This window comes from Herpailurus yagouaroundi, unplaced genomic scaffold, assembly GCF_014898765.1.
Source record: "Herpailurus yagouaroundi ecotype Mexico unplaced genomic scaffold, PumYag 141, whole genome shotgun sequence".
NCBI lineage: Eukaryota > Metazoa > Chordata > Mammalia > Carnivora > Felidae > Herpailurus > Herpailurus yagouaroundi.
Genome location: NW_024412396.1, coordinates 68,302,371 through 68,320,955, shown reverse-complemented (window position 1 = coordinate 68,320,955; position 18,585 = coordinate 68,302,371). Strand labels below are relative to the sequence as shown.

Genomic DNA, 18,585 nt, shown 5'->3' with positions numbered 1-18,585 from the left:
TAATTTCAATATTGTGGCTTGGGGAATCGGGAGGTGCAAGGAGAGGGAGAGAGACGGGGGGGGGGGGAACAGCTGGTCGCTGGAGCCGTCAGAACAGTTTATCAATAAGGTTCACCATCCTGTATGGGTGTGCTTTGTGGCACCCATAACAATGATAATAGTAACATCAAAGATCACTGATCACAGGTGACCACACAGATATACCTTTAATTTGTGGGAACTGTCCGCCCTGCCTCCCCCCTCCCCTGAATTATCTGTGAAGTGCAATAAAATGAAGTAAGCCTGCAGCCACGGAGTTCAGGTGACGCTTGTGTCACTGGATGGGGACAGTTGGTGGAGACGGAAGACGGGGTTCTGACCCCACACGTGCTCACGGGTGGACTGCTGAGCAAGGCCCTCCCTCTGTCCACCTCTCGGCCAAGCCATCCCCAAAACAAAGGGGCCGAGGGCAGAGTTTGGAGGTCCACGTGGCACACGTCAGGATCTGTGTTTCACCCCGTTCCCCGTGACAAACAGCACATCCTGGGTGTTTGAACACCAGACAGGGAAGAGCGCGGTGTGATGGAGGCGGCTAAGGACACCACTAGCGGCCGATTCACTGCTGACCTGGAGGAAAGGTGGGAGGAAGGCTGTCGTCCCGGGCAAGGGGGTGGGCGGGCAGTCCTGGCTTCGCAGTCAAGCTGCCTCTTCAAGGGTCCTGGGAGTGAGCACGATGCAGTGCAGCTTGGTGCTTTCGCGAGGAAAATGTTCTTCGGCCGCTGAAGCACCATCCAGATCTCGCCGAATTATCGCCTAGAAGCTAATGAAGAAACTGTGAAAAAGTATGAAGACGACGGAAATCACCGATCTTATCACCTACTGATAGCTCGTGTTAACACTGCAGAACATTTTATTCTTCCCGTTGTTCGAAAACAGATCACAGTTTTAGATATCTTTTTTTCACGTGGTATAATTTTTTCCCGTTGCCATTTTTTTTCATTATTTTTTGAAGTTCATTTTTGAGAGCGCATGAGTGGGGGGGGGGGTTGACGTGGGGAGGGGTGGACAGAGGAACTGAAGGGGGCTCTGTGCTGACAGCAGAGAGCCTGATGTGTGGCTCGAACTCACAGATCGTGAGATCATGACCTGAGCCGAAGTGGGATGCTCCACTGACTAGCCACCCAGGCGCCCCTTTCTTCATGATTTTTAACGGCCGCACATTTTTCCATCAGGACATAGCATAACAACCACTTTTTAGAGCCTTTCCAATGTTTCGTTAGAGAAAATGAATATCCTTGTAGTGTATCTTCTGCTGAATCACTTCCCTACGCTAGATAGCTAAGATACTACCAGTCCATAAGTTAAAAGCTTTTTATAAAGGCTCTATTACCAGTGTTTTCCAGAAAGGTTTCAATATACCCTCTGACAGAATGTAAGAGTGCCCCTCACTAAATCCTTATTGAAATGATTATATTTAAATAAGAGAAGTTATTAAATTATTAGGTGAAATACACAGCTAACCCTATTTTCCTTTCCTTTCCTTTTTTCTGGTCAGGTTGAATATCTTTCAAGTGGTTCCTGAACATCTATATATTTTCCAGAGTTGTCTGATCATATTATATGCCCACTGTTTCCTTTTTTTCTTGTTGACTTGTAAGAGTTACTTATTTAGAGGTTTTTCTTTTTTTCCTCCCCCTTTTTGGGGGAGTGAAATCAAGGCTTCCTTTATCTTTTACTTCTTACTTTGTCTTACTAAATTCTTTAAACAACCTAGATGAAATAGTTTTAGTGTCTGTATAGCTTTATTAATGTCTTCTCTCTGTGTTCCTCTTTCATAATAATAAAAAGAGCAAATCACCTGACAACAAAATGTAACAATATGGAATTCAAAAATGGACACAAAAGCTCCTGGAACCAGCCACTTATCACAAAACGGACAATGTCAATTTTGAACATACAATCACTTTTGTTCATACTTAGCTCAGAATGAGTAAACAGAATTTTATTCAAACTTTATAAATCTCCTTTACATTTATTTAGCCTGAGAGTAGCGTGAGAAAATCCGACCTGCAGTTGGACTTCACTGCCCAAACAGTTAGCATCTGAAAATAAAGTTGTGAATGAACACGCATTTAGCAAACATAGGTAGAGCCTTGCGGTGACCTTTGACAATGAATACTGATACAAACCAAACTTCAATCTGGTCTACATGACCTTCAGAGCCTAAAAGTACCTATTGCCTAATCATGATTCAAAAAGGTCCGCAGATGACAAATTACGAAGGTGCGTCCAGATGCAGAATGTAGTTCAACATTTCCACAGCTGCTGCTTTAGATTGCTACTAAAAAGTCGACTCCCCGATCCTTCATATCCCACGTGTACTTGAAACCATGTAGCAGCATGGCACAGTTTATTTTTTATAAATATTAGTACCTGTAATCAAATATAAAAACCAAGTCTCCCTCTTTTAAATATTAAGCTTCTGAATGTTCCACTCATCCTTTGGTTTCAAACCCACACGATGCACTCACATTACATTCAGATTTAGCATGGAGACGGCACACTGTGCATCTGTTGGGAAAGGGCGGGGGGTGGGGGGAGCTGCGGGAATACCAGAGCACTGCATTAGAGAAAACAAACGTAGAAGCAAAAATACTTTCTGAATATATACTGTACATTATGTAAACAAACATTCATAATAAGAATCAACACAGGCCAAAATATTGTCTTCTAGGACATCAGAATCTTCATCCTTTTCAATCACACACACGCTGAAGATGTTTTTTCGTTAAGAAAAATGGAGCCTGTTCCTATATTTGCTTATGTGCTTCAATATCTTGGAAACAAGTGATTACTACATTCATTTGCTAACGGTTTGTCCTCTTAGTTGGCTGGCTGTTGCAAACAAGGAATACAGAACTATCATTTCAGTACCTGTTTTCCATTTAATACTAGCGAAGTAATATATATAATTAATTCATCTGTATCAGTCCATATTAGTAATATAAATAGATTAGGTGAAGCAGTGAATTCCAAAATTTGTGCAGGGGAAACTAGTTGATAATTTGTTTCCGATAAGGCTAGTAGCAAAATAATTACTACAAAGTCAGTCCAAGCTAGTAGCAGACCCCTGATTCAGCAAGCTGAATCAAAGTCTGAAGTTAGGTCATTTTAATTCCTGTCTATTACTGTGCAAACCTAGAATTTCCTATGTAAAAGACAGTGCTGGCAGCATTGAAATCCTGAAACAACAGAATGAAATACTGATTAGGTTTTGAAACGCAGAGATACTATATGAAGAAATTTGAAGGTCTTAATGATGGTGTCACAGCAATGGCCTCAGGATTCCCTTAATGAATCCAAAACTAAGAGAATCCATTAGTCAATAATAATATGAGTCAAAAGCCTAAATTTGAAGCAAGAAATGATAGACCTAAAACCAAAGATGCGTTTTCCACTATGACAATATGTAAGAATTTCAAGCTTTATGTCAACATTTTGTACCAGCAGCAGCTCCCTCTAGAAGGAAAAAGCTTAGTCATGACTGTCCATCCCTTTTCAAAGCTTCCAGTCTTTGAAGGAGTGCGTTTCCAAATGCTTCCCGGTAGGCAGGGCTGAGGGTATCCAGCAAAGAGTAGACTGTTTCATGATAGGGGGTGTGTAAGTGATCGTCCACTTGGTCAAAAGCATAACCTACCACCTACAAGAGAAATGCAACAGTGAATTAAAGAACCAGACTTCATCTTGGTACAGAAAGCAAAAACCAAGGGTTTACACAGGCCATTCCCCAACGACATGATTTCTCAATCAATAGTCAGAATATGCAGATTTCTTTTTTAAGTTTTATTTCATCTTATTTGAGAGACAGAGACAGTGTGATGGGGGAGGGGCAGAGAGAGGGAGGGAGAGTATCTCAAGCAGGCTCCGTGCTGCCAGCACAGAGTGCGATGCAGGGCTCGATCTCACGAAACCGTGAGATCACGATCTGAGCCGAAACCAAGAGTTGGACGCTTAACCGACTGAGCCATCCGGGTGCCCCTAGAATATGCATATTTCTAATCAGTCTGAAACCTGGGAACACCACCAGCTTTAAAATGCCCTCTTTATCATTCTTGTCTCAAAATGTAAAAGTTTAATTTACCTACTCCTGATCTTAAAAAGTAATGTAGAAAGCTACACAGAACCAGTATTTCATTTTCATAGACTGGAATGTCCTTCTATTTAATCTGACATATATTAAGGATCATTAATTAAAGGCACATCATAGATAATACATACATCAGTCCATATTTTAAAGATTTACAAAAATTATTTTTCACTTATTCCTTTTTCAAAATTTTTTAAAAGATCTTATCTTTAAAGAATCTCTATTGATCATGCTTTACAATTAGTTACATTACTAGTTTAACGTTATAAGCACGTTACTTATCTGTCAGGGAAACATGTGCTCAGCCCTGTGAGATAAAAGGAATGCTATTCTGTGTGTGCGTTGTCTTTAAACACAATGAGAGCTTTTTTCCCCAACAAGATGAATCCGGGTTCACCAGCACAGGGTAGGGGGAAATCAATTTAGTTTTTGTTGACTTGACCAAAGCGTTTGAATTCCGTATATGAACTCTAATTTTTTATGGCATCTACTCAAGTCATAGAAGATGCAGGTTTATGTTGTCAGTGGCACTGTTTTTGCTTTAAATGAAAGGCAGAGGCAGGCATCTACAGACGACGAGTCACCCCTCTTCAGAACCGCCGGGCCGCAGCACCGTCTGCTTGGATTACAGTTGCGTTTGCCCCCCTCTTCCTTGCTAGACGGTAGTTCTCCTAGTGGATGGGGATCATGTCTTACTCATGGTTTGATTTTCAATTCCTGACACAGGACAGCTGCTCAGTAACTTAACTGAGTAAAAGTGCAAAAACAAATATTTGGATACCTATGTGCCAGGTTTGTAAGTGATCTAGACCTTTCTGCAAGCTATTCATATAATCATCCCCCCATCCTCTTTAGTTTTCTTACCCCTTCCTTCCTTCCTTCCTTCCTTCCTTCCTTCCTTCCTTCCTTCCTTCCTTCCTTCCTTCCTTTTCTAATCTCTAGGTTATAAAGAAGCAAGGACTCAGAGAGGCAGAATGACTCACCCAAGATGACTCAAATTCACACTGGCTTCTCACTCTGATCAGAATCCTTCCTACCTTCACACTGTCACCTTGGAATTAATCCATGTAAGATCACATTAATTTATGCAGGGTCATGTATCTCTACTCTTCATTTGCCTATTTCTGTTTTTTTTTTTTTTTAAAGTTTATTTATTTATTGAGGGAGCGAGCGAGAGAGCATGTGAGCAGGGAGCAGGGGAGGGGCAGATAGAGTGAGAGGGAGAGACAGAGTCCCAAGCAGGCTCCACGCCCAGCACAGAGCCTAATGCAGACCTCAATCCCACGACCCTGGGATCATGACCTGAGCCGAAATCAAGAGTCAGATGCTCAACAGACTGAGCCACCCAGGTGCCCCAGAAGAGACATTTTATGAGAGGTGGGAAAAGGTCCTCTTAACACAATGATCGCAAAACTCATCCAGTGTAGAGAATGCCTGATTTTGGCGGGCATATTTAGCTACAGACCAGAAATAAGTTCCCTGGGGGGGGGGGGGTGATGATCAAAGCAAAGTAACACTCTGCAAATCAAATGGTTTTTCTTTTTCAAAAAATCCAACTTCCCCATGTTGACCCAAAGACTTTAGAATCAGTAAGAATTCGTAGGGAAAAAAGTTTCCTTACAAAAGTCTTGGAACTGCTGAGTGTCCTCAGTTAACACCCCTCCCACTCCCCGACCCCTAAAACGGTAAAGACGGCAATAAAGTTTTTTTTTTCCCTAAAAAGAAAGGTGACTTACCCTGAGCCCTGCTTCAGTCAGCTCCAGGCAGTATCTGTTCCTCTCTCTTGTTTCCACATTGATATAGGCCACATCATCTGCACAGCGCAAGTTTTTTGAGACAAACATGTTGTTAACAGCAAAGAGAACATCGTTGACAACTGCTTCAGCTTCTAGCTTCATATCTTTCATATCAGCTTCTTCAAAACCATTAAGCTGCGCATCTTCTTCAAATCCTGACATGCTACTTAGCTCCATAGGATTACAGTCTGTTTCCACTCTGCAAAGAAGCAGATATAAAACGTGTTTACAGACGGACATGCCAAATATTATTGTTTGATGAAAAGTAGCTACGGCCCAATAGAAAACAGTAATGAATTAATAACAACTTTTAGGGAAAATACTGTCTAAAACCATTTTTGGGGGGTGCTGGGGTGGCTCAGTCGGTTAAGCGTCCGACTTCGGCTCAGGTCATGATCTCACGGTTCGTGGGTTCGAGCCCCGCGTCGGGCTCTGTGCTGACAGCTCAGAGCCTGGAGCCTGCTTTGGATTCTGTGTCTTCCCCTCTCTCTGCCCCTCCCCCCTCGCTCTCTGTCTCTCAAAAATGAATAAACGTTAAAAAAATTTAAAACCATTTTTGATTGTTTTTCACAGACATGTACAGATTTTCAAAAAAGAAAAGACCTAGGTTTTCCACTCCTCCCCCACAGTGACACTAATTCAGAATATTAGTTTTTAGCTATTTCAAACAATGTCTCAATAAAAATCCTAGTACATTCTTCTTTCTAATGTGTAATTATTTTTCTAGTGTAGGTATTTAAAATTGGAATTGCTGAGTCAAAGTGTATGCTCATTTTAACTTTCAACAGACTGCTGATTCACCTTCAAAAAACAGGCTGTACTCATTTATACCCTGTGAATAGAATATGAGGGACTATACTCTTTTTCACTACCCTCTTGACAATCTTTTCTAATATTTACCCATTTGAGAGGCAGAATGAGGCCTCAGTGAGTATACATTTTTTCGATTAAACATATTTCTGAATATTTACAGGGTATTCTTAGTTCCGAGATCATACAGCTGTAAAAAACAGAAATGGAAATGAACTCAGCTCGTCTTTGAAATCAGAATACAAATTCTGACCCACTACACTACTCTCAATAGCTCCTTTTATGACTTTTGGATTTGGGGTTTTAAGAAGGCCTTCCCCATCCAATGATCACATTTTAAAAACCTCTTAAGCACTCTTCTGAGCTCTCATTCTCTGTATGTGTAGTTAATTCTCTGATCCAGCTGGAATTTATTTTGTGTAGCTTTATTTTTGAAATGGATGGCTTACTGTCCCAACAACATTTACTGAATGACTCATGTTTTCACCACTTCTTTGAACTGATCCAAAGATTATAATTTGAAAAATATTATTTCTCAGGCGAACTCAATCCAACATTACTGCCGGCTGCTATGTAGTTCTAGCTTCTCTTCTGTGACTGGGGTAGCAGTGAGCATTGTTAAAATTTGAAATACACAAATGAGAAAAGTTAATGAATGTCAGATTGCGTTGGAACGTAGGGAGGCTTCTTTAGAAGAAAATATGGTTTCTTTTTACCCGCAGGCTTTAAAAGTCAGTTAAGATTTCATTTCTCTGAGCTAGAATAAGCATCCATTGTCCTGAATATAGTATGATTGATTCTCCAACTTGTTATGAATATTTATATAATTTTTCTACTATCTTAAAAATTCCAGCTCTTTTTCTACAGGTACCTCAATTGTGGATGTCAGAAATGATAATCATCACATAAAAAAGATGTTTATATGAGAAATCTTGACAAGCTTTTAAAGCAAGAGTGTAATTCATTGTAATTAGGACTTTAATGATGGAGAAAGATGAAGAATCCAACAGCAGAATGAAGACATCCTCACAGGTCAATAAAGTTAGTCATCCAACTGTTCTGTAATAATTATCACCAGTGGACAAAAAAGACACAACTTTCCTAACTACAATCTTTTAGAAGAGTTTTTCCTAGAATGTCTTTACATGATGCATAAAATAGACATGTTCAGAACTGCTGGTGATGATATATATACATGAAACGATATTGAAGCAGTATTCAAGATATTACAATTTTATCTTTTGTTGTTTTTAACAGGTTCTTGCTTATCGATACACTTTCCTTTTCCTAAGAACACTTCCTTCTCCTACTGAGTCAGGTAACCAAGCAACATGAGTGAGACTGACTCCAGTCCTGGCTAAAGACTGTCCTAATCAATGCATGAATTCTTTCCAGTCACTTCAATCCAGAACAGTTTGAGCGCACAGCCCCAGTTGTTCCCGGTGGCCATCCTGAGACAGGAAACTAGCCCAAGCATGATCCTGACAGTGGGGAAGAACAGAGCTAAGAGATACAGAGGGAAATGGGGCCAAAGTCCTGACAGCTGTCCGACCTTCACATTTTCAGTTACTGAATCCAACAATTTCCCATTCTTTACAGGCAACTGAAAGCATCCTAACTGATATACAAGTCTACCCAAAATGAAAAGCAGTGACTGATCTAGCTTGTCAACGGTTTTTTATATTTATTTGTTATTTATTTGGGGGTGGGGGGAAGGGGCCGAGAGGGAGAGACAGAGAAAGAGAATCCCAAGCAGGCTCCATGCTAAGCATGTGGGGCTCAATCCCACGAACCGTGAGATCATGACCTGAGCTGAAATCAAGAGTTGGATGCTAAACTGACTGAACCACCCAGGTGTCCCTAGCTCTTCACTGGTTTTATAAAAGTAAAGAGATTTTAAAAATGGGGCCTTCGGATCGAGTCTTGCGAGACTTGCATCGGGCTCCGCACTGACAGCACGGAGACTGTTTGGGATTCTCTCTCTCCCTCTCTTTTCGCCCCCACCTTGCGCATGCATGTGCTCTTTCTCAAAATAAATAAACTTTGAAAAAATAAAAAATTAAACTCTGATATTTTTGTGCCTGTCACACAGAAAGTGCCTAATAAAAGCTCTGTGAAACGTGAATAGAAGTATGCAGCATCTGTATTAGCTTCCTATTGCTAATGTAACAAATTACCGCAAATCTAGTGGCTTAAAACAACACGTTTCTTTTCCTATAATTCTGAAGGAGAGAAATCTAAAATCCAGGTATCAGCAGGGATGTAATACTTCTGGAACCTTCAAAGGAGAATCTGTTTTCTTGTCTTTTCTAGCTTCTAGAAGTTGGCAGTATTCCTTGGCTCATGGTCCCTTCCTGTACCTTCAGAACACATCACTCCACCCTCCGGTTCTGCAGTGACACCTTCCTTTCCTGACTCTTGACATGGGCACCCCTCTTACAAGGAGACTTGTACTTACACTGGGCCTACCCGGACAATCAAGGATATGTCCCAGACCCACGGCCCTAGAGTTAATCAAACCTGCAAAGTTCCTTTATCATATAAGGTAACATACTCAGTTTCTGGAGATTAAAACACAGACATCTTTGGGGGCCATTATTCTGTCCACCACAGTGTCTGTACCCTATTGGCAGGAAAGGAGTATGAAGACAGTCAAAGAGACTTCATTTTCTGACTTTCTTTTTTGGAAGTTGTAATTTATTTTTAATACACACACTGGATGGGCAATGTAAAGTACTAGGCAGTTTACGTGGTTCTCTTAAAAGAAGGCTCAGGGGCGCCTGGGTGGCGCAGTCGGTTAAGCGTCCGACTTCAGCCAGGTCACGATCTCGTGGTCTGTGAGTTCGAGCCCCGCGTCGGGCTCTGGGCTGATGGCTCAGAGCCTGGAGCCTGTTTCCGATTCTGTGTTTCCCTCTCTCTCTGCCCCTCCCCCGTTCATGCTCTGTCTCTCTCTGTCCAAAAAGAAGGCTCAGATCACCTGCCAAGCTTAGTGCTTTCTTTGGAAAGGCTCCTTAATTACAGGCTCATGCTTTGTACTCTGTCACTCCAGGACCATGATCACAGCAAAATACTGGGGATGGTGTTTCAATTAAAGGTACCATCTCAAGGCTGGCAAGGGGTTTATAAAGTATCCTGAGTCAAGAGCTCTGTCCAACTACTGGACTCCGGATGGCGAGTGGCCTATCCAAACAGATCCTCTCATGAGTAGATTGAACACAGAGCCAAAAAACAGGAAGTCGGTTGGTGGGGACAGTGCAGGAGCTACAGCAGAGAGACCAGGGAGCAATAGGGTGGCTTTATCACTAGGACACTAAGGAAATGGTTTCTACATTTCTGATTACGCATTCCAGGAACAAAAATACTTTGAGCAGACACCTTGGTATATGTCTACTTAGACACATATTCTACTACAATTAAAATATTACAAACACACAAATATGAATTTAAACTATTTTCTCTTACTTCTCAATGGATTATCTCGTGTACCTGGCTGTGGAGGCCTGCACCACACAGGATGAGGGGATGCATGTCCGTTTCGGTGAAGGGACACTACTGGGATTACTACTGACACCTTGGAGCTGCAGTCTGGTTACCAGAATGGTTCTCTCATCAGTATGAGAATCTGGTAAAAATCTTTGGTTTCCCTTTCTGCAGGCAAAACAATTTATCATCATATAACAAATTCTAGACCCGACAGAACTTTGTGCAATGACAGAAACATTCTTTATCAGCACAGAATACAATAGCTACCAGCAAGCTTGGTTAGAGTGACTGAGGAACTGAATTTCAAATTTTATTTCATTTTCATTCATCTAAGTTTAAATAGTGGTTCCTGTAGCAGACAGCACACGTATAGACCTTTGTGAATACTCATGAGTAAAATGATTAACATGATTAACTGAGTTTATACCATGGTTGAAAAAAATCAGTAGATAGAAAAGTACTAAAGGAAACTTATTTTATATAGGAGTAGCAAGATTTAGAAATACATGTTAGAAAAAACATTTTGAATCTTAGCTACCCTATGGAGGGTAATTAACCATTTTATTTCAAATGGTAAAAAGTAATGAATTATTTTTACGTTTTGTGATCTTGTCAATTTAGACTCTACGTTTATTAATTGAATACCGTAATCCACTGTGCATCTATATATCCAGCATTTTTCTAAGCATTAGAATACTACTTAGAGGTTTCTACTGGTAGCTTAGTTTGGGGAATAAGACAAGCACATGAAATACGTACATAAATATTAACGCTACGCACATGCATCATAATTATAACCTAAGAAATGTACTTAATCGTGAGTGGCAGATAATTAGAGAAAGCAATGTTTTTGTCCTACTACAAACTTACCACTAAACTTGTACGAACTTGGGCTGGTCACGTAACCTCACTGGACTCATGGTTTTCTCACCTAGAAAATGAGGGAAATAGACAAATTCTTTACTGCTCTTGAGAGCTCTGACATTCTGTGATCTATGATGCAACTGTCATTTATGATGCGGCTTGACTTTGACTCATGGAACAGGTCAGTCAAAACTGGTCTTGAATGAGCACAGATGAAATTATGGGTAAAGCAGAAAGAACCTTAGAGCTGTGAAGAATTCTTCATAGGGAACAGAGCATAAGCAAAAATCTGCATGGGGTGTGGCAGGAATTCTGAGGAGACTAGTCTAACTAGTCTAATACAAGGACAATGTTAGGAGAGTAATAATAGATACAGATGGCCCAATTTGATGGGTGCTGATGCCCAGACAGGAAAATTTGATTTTGATATAATAGTTTTAAGCTTTGAGAATGGTAATAACGTCTTTATATTTAAAGTGGGTTTCTTTTAGGCAGCATATAGTTTGGTCCTGCCTTTTTATCCAATCTGACAATCTTTACCTTTTAATCGTAGTGTTTAGACCACTTATATTTAACATTACTATAATTATTGATATGGTTATTATTTACCTTGTTTTTTTCTTTATGCGATTTATACTCTCTTCCCTTTTCCTTCTTTTTCTGCCTACTTTTGGACTGACCACTTTTTAGGATTCTATTTTATATCGTTTGGTGGCTTATTAACTAGAACTCTTTGTGTGTTTTTAGTGGTTACTTTATACATCTTTAGTTATCATCATCTACCTTCAACCTTGAAGTGATATACCACTTCATGTACAGTATAAGAACTTTACAAGAGTATACTATGTAGCCTTTGTGCTATTTTTGTCTTATTTTACTTCTACGTGTCAGAAACTTGATAGTACATACTACTTTTGTTTTAAACAGTCAATAATTTTTCAGAGTTTAGATAATAAGAAAACAAGTATTTTATATTTAACCAGATAGTTCCATCTCTGGTGTTCCGCATTTCTTCCTGTTTGTCTACATTTGTGTCTATGATTTGTATCATATTTCTCTGCCTGAACATTCCCTTTAACATTCCTGTAGTGCAGACCCGCTATTAATAAATTCTTTCAGCTTTTATTTAAGTAAGTCTTCCTTTTACCTTCATTTTTCAAAGATAGTTTTGCCGGGTATAGAATCCTAGGTTAACAGGGCTCCCCCCCCCCCCCCCGCCACCTTTCAAGACTTTAAAGATGTTTCTCTATTTTCTTGCTTACGTGATTTCCTATGAGAAATCTAATGTCACTGTTACCTCTGTTCCTCTTGGTGTAGTTTTCCTCGTTTCTTTTACTTGGGGTTCACTGAGTCTCTTGCATCTGTGGGTTTATATAGTTTTTAACAAATTTGGAAAAATTTGGAAATTCTTTTTTTTAAGTTTTTATTTATTTGAGAGAGAGTGTGAGCATGCATGAGTGGGGGAGGGGCAAAGAGAGGGAGAGAGTGAATCCCAAGCAGGCTCTGCACTATCAGGGCAGAGACAGGCACAGGGCTTCAACTCACAAATCATGAGATCATGGCCTGAGCTAAAACCAAGAGTTGGATGTTCAACCGAATGAACCACCCAGGTGTCCCTTGGCTATTATTTCTTCAAACATTGATCTGTTCCTCCCCTCTTCAGGGACGCCACAATTTAATAAACATTAGTCTAAGTGAAGTTGTCCTACTCCTTTTTTCATGTTTTTAGTCTCTTTCTCTTTGTGTTTCACTTTGAAGAGCTTTTATTGCTATGTCTTCAAATTCACGAATCTTTTCTTTTGCTGTATCCAATCTCTTCAACTTGAGTCTTAAAAAAATACATATTTTCCATGTCTCTGCTTAATTTGTTCAGTCTTTTCTCTAGCTTTTTAAACATATGCAATAGAGTTTTAATGTCCCTGTCTACTGATTTGCTATTTCTGGGTTAATTTCAACTTATAGATTTTTCTTACTATAGGTTGTAAACCTAGAGTAAACCTGCTTTGCATGCCTGGTAATTTTTTATTGGATGCCAGACAATGTGTATTTTACCTTGTATGGTCTTGGCTATTTTAATACTCCTATAATTATTATTGAGCATTCTTCTGGGGTATAGTTATCTGGAAACAGCTTGGTCCTTTTGGGTCTTGCTTTTAGACTTTTCAAGGCAGTATCAAAGCTACACTTCACTTCTGGTTAATTTTGACACAACTATAGAGTCAAAAACCTTTCTGAACATTCTGATGTCCTAGGGATTATGAGGTTTTCCATTAAGGGTGATAGGAACAGGAACATCCCTGGTCCTGTCTGAGTTCTGAAAAGTCCTCTAATTCTTTTGGGTAGTTTCCTCACACCTACATGTTCATCAGCACTCAGCTGCAGGCCGGAGAAGGATCCTCTGTGTATTTCTTGCTTTCTGTGAAGTTCTCTACTTTCTAGTGTTCCCCCCTAGCTGGCTTTGCCTTTCTGAACTCCTAGCTCCATATCCTCAATTAAGGGAAGGGAGACTACTGGGCTCCACATGGGCTTCTTCTCCTGGTGCCATGGCTAGAAATTCTCTTGAGGCAATAAGCTGGGGCAGTGGGCTCATCTCATTTTCTTTTTTTTAATATTTATTTATTTTTGAGACAGAGAGACAGAGTATGAGCGGGAGAGGGGCAGAGAAGAGGAGACACAGAATCCGAAGCAGGTTCCAGTCTCTGAGCTGTCAGCACAGAGCCCGACGCGGGGCTCAAACTCACAGAGTTTGCGAGATCATGACCTTGAGCCGAAGTCGGCCACTTAACTGACTGAGCCACCCAGGCGCCCCTGGGCTCATCTCATTTGTATCTTGCCTCTCAGGGATCAGTGTTCTTCATTGTCTGATGCTCTAAGTCTTAAAAGCCTTTTTCTCCCATATACTTTTGCCCACTTTCTCACTGTTTCAGATAGAAGGGGAAATCTGAGCCCTGTCCCTCTGCCTTCGCTACAAGTGCATATCCCAGTAGCCAGTTTTGAGCTAACTTCGTGATCTTATTTCTCAGTTTTTCTTTCAGCGATTTTGGACAATCCCATATATATACATATATATATATATATATATATATTTTTTTTTTTTTAAAGGTTTAAAGTAATCTCTACACCAAACATGGGGGCTCAAACTCATGACCCCAAGGTCAAGAGTTGTACTGTCCAGCAACCAAGCCAACCAGGCACTCCTTTCCCATATTACTTTGGATCAGCTTTACCATCTTGCCAGTTCCTTCATTAATGAATTACATACATTACACAAATTTGAGTACAGTTGACACACGATGTTAGTCTCAGGTATGCAACTTAATGACTCGACAAGCTCATACGTTAACGCCGTGTTCACCCCGAGTGTGCCTACCACCTGTCCCGCTGCACAGCTATTACAACATCATTAACTGTAGTTCTTAGACTGTGCCTTCTATTCTCATGCCTCACTCTACGGAGTTAAATACATTTCTGACACATGCTCACTAAATTTGTATGAGACTCGTGTTTCAAACTTAAAAACCATTGTATTTTGACACTGCAGGTGACCCTTGAACAACATGGGTTCGATATGCGTAGTTCCACTTACATGCAGGTTTTTAAAATAATGTACTATAAATCTATTTTCTCTTCTGTGTGACTTATTTGGTAATGTCTTTTCTCTACTGATTGTTAAAAATAAAGCACATAATGCATGCAACATACAAAATATATGTTAACTGTTCATATCATCGGTATGACTTCAGGTCAACAGTAGGCTATTGGTTCAGAGTTTGGGGAGTCAAAAGTTATATCTGGACTTTCAACTACATGGGGGTTGTGCCTGCATTTTTCAAAGTTGAGCTGTACTTTCAGACTTTTAATTCTTCAAAATTCAGCTCAGACACATTTATTTCAGGATTCTGTATCTGATCTCAAGAGAGAGTAAATCACTATGTCCTTCTTCCTTCGCATCAGTATTGCTGTAAGTTTTCATACTTCATTGCAAATCAGGGTCCGTGATGTCTACAGCATCAGCACATCTCCCATAAGGCAGATCTTTACTGAATATATATATATCTATATATACATATGTATACACACACATATATGTATATATATACACATATGTATATATGTATACATATGTGTGTGTGTGTGTGTATATATATATATACTTAAGTTTATTTATTTATAATCTCTACACCCAATGTGGGGCTCGAACTCACAATCCCGAGATCAAGAGTCACACACTCCACTGACTAAGCCAGACAGGTGCTTCTCACTGGATATTTTCCGAATGAATAAACCAAAGGAAAAACTCTCTCTGCTTCTCAAGCTGTGATACTTGGCCCTGTGACAAGGGGCATACAAAGCCACCGGATAAACACTGTAGACATTCCCCTCAAATACATGTCACTGTTATAGTAACAGTATTAGGTAGCACGATGCAAAATTGCCTAGAACTTTAAAGCACATGGAGGTCTTAGGCCATATCCTCTTCAGGTTATGCCTCCATACCCCTAGAGTTTGCTTCTGATAAAAATATTTGAGTGAAAAATAAAAGAAATACTGCTCTAATCTTAGAAATTAACTCAAAAGGCTTAAAATTCCAGGCACTGGATCTAGCTAGGGGTATAAAATTAGTGAGCAGAGGTGGAAGCTAGTAGAAGGGTAGCAGGTTAGTATTGAGTTAGACCTCTCTAAGTCTTTATATCTCCTCCCACTGCAGTTAGGATACTGTGTTTTGCAAACAGCCAAGGTAATTCTTGATAGCTCTTACTCCATCTGGTGGTATGGTTTTGGAGCTCTGGTAGTGTTTTTGGAAGATGCAGGAAACTGGTTACCAACATATTGATTACTAAGGCCTTTATTCCCAACCTCTTAACTTTTTATCTTCTACTTTTTCTATGGCAAAAAGGAAATATATTATGTTTGCAATAAGACAAACCTGTTTTGAAAACATGATATATTGGGAAGTACAAGGTATAGAAGCGGAAACATTCTTCTTAGAGAAGCTAAGCTGTTGAGATAGTTAAAGTAACTGGTAGCTTGAGAGGTTTGAATTTATCTGCACTTCAAACAAGTGTTTTGAAAGTAAAGATGAATAAAGTTGATTCATTATAATTAGCAACATTCAGGAATCAGCCAAAGCTAGTTTAATCTTTGTTTTCTGTTAACACATAACATTTTGTGTGTTTTCTAAGATATATGTGTGTTTTGAAATTAAAATCAGAATCATTTATAGTATTACAAATATACAGAATTTTATTAAAAAATATTTTTAATGTTTGTTTATTTTTGAGAGAGAGAGAGAGAGAGACAGAGAGGCAGAAAGCAAGCAGAGGAGGGGCAGAGAGAGAGGGCGACACAGAATCTAAAGCAGTCACCAGGCTCTGAGCTGTCAGCACAGAGCCCGAAGCAGAGCTCGAATTCCAGAACCATGAGATCATGACCTGAGTTGGACACTTAACCGACTGAGCCACCCAGGCACCCCCATGGTATTTGCAATTCAAATGAAAATGGCCTATTTTTCCATTTGTACACTGATTTATAAAATTACTCTGCACCCCATTTCCAACAATGGCAGAGACACACATACACAATTGAGTAATAACGAATCAAGCCAACAGAATTGTACGGTACTTTTGCTGATTATGGAGGGAGCTAACAGTGAAGAAATATACAGATAGCATTAATTTGAGAGGCCTTTTAAACTGCAAATAAGTGGAGAAGATGGTGGCATAGGAGGATGCTGGGCTCACCGCGTTCTGCTGATCGCCTAGATTCCACCCACATTGGCCTACATAACCCAGAAAACCGGCAGAAGACTAGCAGAACAGACTCTCCGGAGCCAGGCGCAGACAAGAGGCCCACGGAAGAGGGTAGGAAGGGGTGGAGAGGCGGTGCGCGCTACACGGACTGGCGGGTGGGAGCCGGGGCGGTGGAGGGGCAGCCTGCCTGGCCAGGCAGAGCCCCCCAGTCTGGCCTGCAAAAGCGGAGGGGCTGGCCTAAGTGAGTTCTGACAGCCAGCGGACTTAACATCTGAAATGTTAAAAGTCAACAGCTCTACTCAGAAAGCGGGAGGGCAAGAGGACACTGGGAGGGAGAGGTGTTGAGCCCCGGAAAACAGAGCTCAGCTAGGCGGCGAACAAAGATGCTGGCCAGCGCCATCTCCCCCTCCCATCCCCCAGCTGAAATCCCAAAGGGAACCAGTTCCCATCACTGACCTTGCTTGCACGGCGCAAACACCCAACACTGTGCTTCTGTGGATCCATCCCTCCGAGGGGTCTGCCTCCCTCCCAGGGCTGCAGGGCCCCCCCCGCAGGGGACCACCGAGGGCAAAGCAAGCTGAGTCTGCCCCTCCTGCCCCTGTGCACCTTGCGGATCCACCCCGGCTAATACGCCAGATCCCATTCAAAGCAGCACCACAAGCCTGGCAGTGTGCAAGCAGCCCAGACAGGGGCCACACCACTCCACAGTGAGTCCTGCCCCTGGGGAAGATAAGGTAGACACCAGTCTGACTGTGGCCCCAGCAGTGGGCTGGGGACAGACATCGGCTCTGACTGCGGCCCGCCCACCAACACAAGTTACTCCGGACCACAGGGGAAGTGCCCTGCGGTTCCGCTGCCCCAGGGACCATCCAAAATGACGAAACAGAAGAACTCTCCTCAAAAGAAACTCCAGGAAGTAGCGACAGCTAACGAATTGATCAAAAACGATTTAAGCAATATAACAGAACAAGAATTTAGAATAATGGTCATAAAATTAATTGCTGGGCTTGAAAAAAGTATAGACAGCAGAGAATCTATTGCTACAGAGATCAAGGGACTAAGAAACAGTCATGAGGAACTAAAACAATGCTATAAATGAGGTGCAAAATAAAATGGATGCGACCACAGCTGGGACTGAAGAGGCAGAGGAGAGAATAGGTGAATTAGAAGATAAAATTATGGAGACAAAGAGGAAGCTGAGAAAAAGAGAGAGAAAAAAATCCAAGAGTATGAGGGGAGAATTAGAGAACTAAGTGATGCAATGAAATGGAACAATATCCGTATAATAGGAATTCCAGAAGAGGAAGAGAGAGAGAAAGGGGCTGAAGGTGTACTTGAACAAATCATAGCTGAGAACTTCCCTGATCTGGGGAAGGACAAAGGCATTGAAATCCAAGAGGCACAGAGAACTCCCTTGAGACATAACTTCAATCGATCTTCTGCATGACATAGCATAGTGAAACTGGCAAAATACAAGGATAAAGAGAAAATTCTGAAAGCAGCTAGGGATAAACACGCTCTAACATATAAAGGGAGACCGATAAGACTAGTGATGGATTTATCTACTGAAACTTGGCAGGCCAGAAAGGAATGGCAGGAAATCTTCAATGTGATGAACAGAAAAAATATGCAGCCGAGAATCCTTTATCCAGCAAGTCTGTCATTTAGAATAGAAGGAGAGATAAAGGTCTTCCCAAACAAACAAAAACTGAAGGAATTCATCACCACTAAACTGGCCCTACAAGAGATCCTAAGG

At 40.9% G+C, this 18,585-nt stretch overlaps 1 protein-coding gene across 1 annotated transcript; it reads right to left on the bottom strand.

The window, feature by feature from the left end:
- Window positions 1-1,955: 1,955 nt before the first annotated feature.
- On the bottom strand, window positions 1,956-10,403 carry GSKIP (GSK3B interacting protein). The gene is made up of 3 exons (XM_040478440.1): window positions 10,219-10,403; window positions 5,863-6,121; window positions 1,956-3,679 (listed from the first exon to the last, which is right to left on the bottom strand). Exons 1-3 carry the CDS (start codon window positions 10,401-10,403, stop codon window positions 3,518-3,520), a joined length of 606 nt encoding a protein of 201 aa, XP_040334374.1. The 3' UTR covers window positions 1,956-3,517.
- Window positions 10,404-18,585: the final 8,182 nt, after the last annotated feature.

Coding starts and splice junctions, on each gene's coding strand:
- GSKIP (XM_040478440.1), bottom strand. CDS start 10,403: ATGATAAATTGTTTTGCCTGCAGAAAGGGAAACCAAAGATTTTTACCA. Junction 6,122..10,218: donor GTGCAGGCCTCCACAGCCAG/GTACACGAGATA, acceptor GCTTCTTTGCAG/AGTGGAAACAGACTGTAATC. Junction 3,680..5,862: donor TGACTGAAGCAGGGCTCAGG/GTAAGTCACCTT, acceptor TTTCTCTTGTAG/GTGGTAGGTTATGCTTTTGA.